Source organism: Rhinolophus sinicus, linkage group LG16 (genome assembly GCF_036562045.2).
Source record: "Rhinolophus sinicus isolate RSC01 linkage group LG16, ASM3656204v1, whole genome shotgun sequence".
In the NCBI taxonomy this organism is placed as follows: Eukaryota; Metazoa; Chordata; class Mammalia; order Chiroptera; family Rhinolophidae; genus Rhinolophus; species Rhinolophus sinicus.
Genome location: NC_133765.1, coordinates 18437332 through 18443232, shown reverse-complemented (window position 1 = coordinate 18443232; position 5901 = coordinate 18437332). Strand labels below are relative to the sequence as shown.

At 40.4% G+C, this 5901-nt stretch overlaps 1 protein-coding gene and 2 gene segments (V, D, J or C); 2 read left to right on the top strand and 1 right to left on the bottom strand.

The window, feature by feature from the left end:
* The window catches only part of LOC109439166 (immunoglobulin lambda-1 light chain), a 316010-nt gene that overhangs the window by 65655 nt on the left and 244454 nt on the right, over window positions 1-5901 (top strand).
* LOC109439815 (putative non-functional immunoglobulin lambda variable 1-50) overlaps window positions 1-5901 on the top strand; it is a 370373-nt gene that overhangs the window by 128797 nt on the left and 235675 nt on the right.
* LOC109439165 (zinc finger protein 280A) lies at window positions 2552-5132 on the bottom strand. Its single transcript, XM_019719412.2, has 2 exons — window positions 5064-5132; window positions 2552-4460 (listed from the first exon to the last, which is right to left on the bottom strand). Exons 1-2 carry the CDS (start codon window positions 5130-5132, stop codon window positions 2781-2783), a joined length of 1749 nt encoding a protein of 582 aa, XP_019574971.2. The 3' UTR covers window positions 2552-2780.

Sequence of the window (5901 nt, the reverse complement as noted above, 5' to 3'; positions counted from 1 at the left end):
TGGCGCTGCGATCTGATTGGCCGCGAAGATGTCTCGGGCGCGTGCGCGCGCTCGGGCGCCCCTAGTGGCGACCGCTGAGGGTGGGGTCAGGCTGAGATGGGTGTGGGCAGAGCAATGACTGAAACCTTGAGAGGGTCTTGGATGGCCAAGGTTCCGCGGGTCAGGATTTAGGGCCGGAGAGTCGGCTCCCAGTCAGTACATCAGGGGACAGACTTGCACACCTGGAGTCCCACTCTCATAATCCTCAAGTGTTGTCCCTTTGCCATAAAAGCACTAGCTGCCTGCCCCGTGCCTAAGGAACTACTTGACCATGCAACTGCATCTTGCTGCCCATTCTCTTAAAGTTGCATCTGGGGCTAATCCCATCTAGCCTGCCACCCGGTTTTTGTACAGATTGCAGCAAGCTAAGCGCTTTACATTTTTTAATGGCTGGAAACAATTACAAGGAGATTACCTTGTGACGTGTGAAAATCATATGAAATTCTAATTTCAGTGTCTACAAATAAAGTTTTATTGGGACACAGGACATACCCATTCTTATAGATGTTGTCCATGCCCCTTTCCTGCTAACAGCAAAGTTGACTAACTGCAAGAGGTCATATCCACAAAGCCTAAAATATTTACTATCTGGCCCTTTACAGAATTATTTTTAATTGCTCAATTCTGCCAGAAGTCTATTTTAGTAATCTTTTTTTTGGGGGGAAGCTTTTGATTTTGTTAATCTATAATGACATTTTCTTCTCTATTTCATTTATTTAACTCTTATTTCTATTATTTCTTTCTTGTCTCTATAAGTTCTGTTGTCCTTTACAACTTTTTGAGATAAATGCCTAGCTCAAATGCTAATCTCTTGTAAAAACATCCTTACACACCCCAAATGTTTTACTAGCTATTTGGGCATCCCTTAGCCCAAACAAGTTGACACATAAAATTAACCATGACACAAACTGAGGCAGAGCTAAGATAATTAAAAGCTATAATAAATGTGGTATTAGCACAAGAATAGAGAACAAAACCAATGGAATGGAGTCCAGAATACATTACTTATCTATCCAATTTACACATTTCCACAGCAATACAGTGGGTAAAGGGTGGTTTTTAGTAAATACTGGTTGGTTTGAATATGTGTATGAAAATATTAACCTTGGTAACTTGACTTATTACACCATAAACAAAAAAGTAAATTTGAGATGGATCATAGACCTAAATATGAGATGCTAAACAGTAAAGCTTCTAGAAGAAAACATAGGAGGAATATTCTTATGTTCTTGGTAATTTCTTAAATAGGACACACCATGAAGCACATATGAGCACCCATGAAACTACCATTCAGGTCAAGATACAGGGCATTTTCTGTCCTTCGATAGATGAATGGATAAAGAAGTTGTGGTATATATACACAATGGAATACTGTTCGGCGGTAAGAAAAGATGATATAGGAACATTTGTGACAACATGGATGGATCTTGAGAGTGTAATACTGACACGAAATAAGTCAGACAGAGAAAGCAGAGAGCCATGTGATTTCACTGATATGTGGTATATAAACCAAAAGCAACAAAAGAACAAGACAAACAAATGAAAACAGAAACTCATAGACACAGACAATAGTTTAGTGGTTACCAGAGGGTAAGGGGGTTGGGGGGTGGGAGATGAGGGTAAGGGGGATCAAATATATGGTGATGGAAGGAGAACTGACTCTGGGTGGTGAACACACAATGGAATTTATAGATGATGTAATACAGAATTGTACACCTGAAATCTATGTAACTTTACTAACAATTGTCACCCCAATAAATTAAAAAAAAAAAAAGATACAGGGCATTTTCAGTGTCCCATCAGTTCCCTTACACCCTTCCCAGTTGACAGTCTAGTTTAAAAAAAAAAAGATAAGGAGGCAAGACTTGATAATATTCAAAAGGCCAATAACCATATGAAAAAATTATTCTCAAGATCATTACTCATTGGGGAAATGCAGATGAAAACGATGTGATACCACTAAAATATCAAGAAAATGACACTAATGAAAAGGACTGACAGTACCAAGTGTGTATCTGTAACAATGGAGTTCTCAATATTGCTGGTGGAAATGTAAGTTGTTTCAATCACTTTGAAAAAGTGTTTGGCAGTATATGCACTAAAAAAGCCAAATCTATAGTTCCAGAACATCTCTATACTATCCTAGAGAAATGACTACATGTCTGCCAAAAGACATGTAAAAGTTCATAAAAGCTTTATTCAAAATAGCAAAAGAATCAACCTCAAAGTCTGTCAATAGTAAAGTGGGTACATAAAATGGCACTGTATTCAAGGGAATTCTACCCATCAAGAAATAGAATGTAAAAAAAATAAAATAAAATAAAATAAAATAAAATAAAATAAAATAAAATAAAATAAAATAAAATAAAATAAAATAAAATAAAAAGAAATAGAATGTGCTGTTACAGCAAGAATGCATCTCACTTATTTAAAGGAAAACAAAGACAAAAATCTGTTGTGCAATTCCATTTACTTAAAGTTGAAAAACAGGAACCACTCTATGTTAGTAGAGGTCAGAAATGTAGTTACTTTAGGGAGGGGGTTGATTGGGAAGGGGTATGAAGAAGACTTCCGAGCTACTTCTTGACAGTGGGGAGGTCGGATTTGTCACTGTAAAACCTGACAGTTGTCGATGTTGCTTGCTGGCATCTACAGCCACGATGTACAGAGGTCCTACCCTCAATTCTGTCTTTCAGAATTTCTGGAGGTGGGCAGAACAATTTTTAACCATAACTGTAGCTTCAGTGATCTCTGGAATACTTAGTGTTCATAGTCACCCTCCTTTTAGTTTTAAGAGATGACAGTTGAGAGTCAATGTTGTTCATAGTAATGGATGCTGCACCTCTGGATCCTGGTTGAATTGAAGTTTGAATAATAACCTTTGTTTCAGGAGACCATCCTTCCAATTGCTCTGGCTTTTTAAATGTTTGATGATTCTTGGTTTGGTGCTCCATTTCCTCCTTCAAAGTCAAAAATTGTAGCCGGCACTTGGGACACTGGAAGACTCTCTTGTTCCAGTGTCTCCAGCAATGACTCACATAGAATGCTGCAGTTTTGAAAATTTTGAGACAAAACAGACAGAGCAAATTCTTTGTGTTTTCATGGCACGTTCTGAAATGTGTTTCCACATCAGCAAAGGCAGACGATCTGTAGTTGCAAACCTGGCACACATAGGGCATTTCCCCAGCCTTATGATTGTCCTTCATGTGCTGTAAGAGAACCTGATCTGTTTCAAAGGACAATTCACAAATTTTACAGACAGCAGAGGGCTCCTGGGAAATGTGTACACTTTCAATGTGACACTGCAGCTGGAACGGAGTGGGAAACTGCCGGTGGCAGTGCTGGCAGGTGGTGTGGATTTCCCAGCTGTCACCCTTCTGCTTCTCAAGTTCCAAATGGTGCTTCATGTGGTTCATAAACCTGACATTTTTCAGAACTTTCAAGCAGCTGAGGCATTTAAAGGCTGTGTGAGTCTTCTCTTCTGGCTGCCCATCTCCTCTATGCTGTCCGTAGTAAAAGTCAGGAAGTAACACAACCAGATTTCCTTTCTTGGGATCAACAGTCTTGTTTTGACTTGCTAGATCCAGCAAGTCTGTTTTTTCCAGCCTTTCCAAACTATTTGCTCTGTCTGGATCCATAAGATTGAAATGTGCCTTGTCATTTGCGTAAGACCAAAGAAATGATGCTTCATTCTGAACAGGGCTTAATAAAGAGGGTGTACTCATGTTTACTGCAGGAGAGGCTCCAGAAGGGGCTACAGCTGAATGTCCTCCTGGGAGTCCATCACTGAATTTAGGTCTTTTGGGATTTCCACTGTTTATATCCAAAGTGGAAAGTCGCTTTGAATCACGAGGACTTTTATCCTTGCCTCCTACAGAAAACACAGTTCCAAGTAGACCCTGAGACCATGAAGAGAGCAAATCTGAAGAACTGCCAGGCACAATTTCTGGTGAGTTTGTTTTATAGTCAGGTTTAGATGAAGGCTCAAATATAAGAGGACTGTCTATGGCTCCCCTTTCAGATTCAGAAGCTGGGAAGATGGATGCTTCTTTTGATGTAGGGGTCGTGTAATTTGCAGGCTGTAATGTGCCAGCAAGATCTTGACTCAAGCAGCTTTTCTTTCTTTTCAAATATGAGTCTGGGGTCACTCTATTCAAAATGTTTGAAATGACTGGTTTTGATTTGGAAATCACTCTGACAAAGAGAATTTCATCATCTTTATTTGCATCTTCCACTCCAACAAAGATCAGATCAGCATCTTCATTCTTGTCCCTGTGTTTGGATTCTCCCATGTTCCTCAGTGGTTCTGGCCCTTGTTCTTCCTCACAGGACAAGAGATCTGCCAGCTGAGCCAACGAGTACAGCTTTTGGTTCAAAGAGGTCCCTTCAACTTCTAGTGCTTTCTTTTTGTAAATTGCCACCTAAATGCAACCATATCATTAGTCAGTATCTATTTCAAGAGATAAGAATCATCGCCTTATTTAATCTTCCCTCCCAAACGCTAAGATAACTATTAACATCCTTACTTTATGTGGAAGAAAACAGGCTCAAAGCATTTGATAATCTCAGGTTTACCTCTCCAGCCATGTCCCACCTCAGTCCCAGCAGTTTCCTGCAATTACAAACTTCTCAACATGTCCTCTTGCAGCACCATGAACAGGAGAGGCAAGTGAGGCACTAGAGTACAAGATTTAAGGGCAAAACTTGAGGCGAAGGTTCAACATCTCCGAGTGCCTGCCTCGTTCATTTTTGCACTCTGCGTGTCTCACTAGCTTCTTCCTACTCGCAGATGTACCCTCAGGGATAACTTTCTAACCAATCTTACAAAACTAAGCTCTAGATAGTCCACTAAAAAAAAAAAAAAAAAAAAAAAAAGTCTGCTCCTCCTGCAGTGTTCCCTTTCTCAGTAAAACCTTCCAGTCGCTCAGTTCACAAATTCAAGAGACATCCTTTGCCAAGTCTTTCATTCCACCCTAAAGCCAGTCAATTAGCAAACTGTTCCACCTTCTAAAAGTATCCAGAACCTGACCATTCTCTTCTATATCCACTGCCACCTCCTTGAATGACAGCACCATGTTCTCTCCCTGTATCATCGCAGAGCAGAAGTTTCCAGCTTTACATGGCTTTTGTCTTATGTCCCCATGGCGGCTCCTAAGCTTCTGTTAAAGTATGTAGGAGAGCTGGTATGCACTCTTCTGCTTATAGATCTCCAATGGCTTCCCATCTCACTCAGAAGAAATGCCAATGAACATAAAATGTCTCAGAGGTCTAGGCCATCCGCCTGTGCCCACTGGTTCTCATCTGTTCTGACCCTCCATCCTTCCCCTGCAGCCATCCCAATCTCCATGGGTGGGCACCAGACCCTGTAGTTTCTCAGGACTTTTGTTGCTCCTCCTGCCATGGATGCCTTTTCTCAGATGCCCCATCCCAGCTCTTGGCCTGCTTCAGGTCCACAGCTTCTCAGTAAGGCTTCCATACCATGCTATTGAAATCACTACCTCCCAACGTACATGCCCTATTCTCCCAAAACACTATTTTTTCAACTTAGTGTTTAACCCCGGCCTAACACACAATACAGAAAAAATATCTTGCTTTATTTCTTTCTCCACCCACTATACAGTAAGCAACATGAGGGCAGGGACTCATGTTTTTTTTACTGCTGTCCCTTCACCTTCTAGAGCAATGTTAAGAAACATGAATACTCTTGGTATCCTTACCCTGTCATAGGGGAGAGTAAGAAAATACATGACTTGATTGATAATAAATAAATAAAATAAATAGATAGTAGCTATTATTAATCTGATCATTTATGAGTACAACAGACTCGACCCACTAATTCCGGGCTCTCCAAGCATTTAGTAA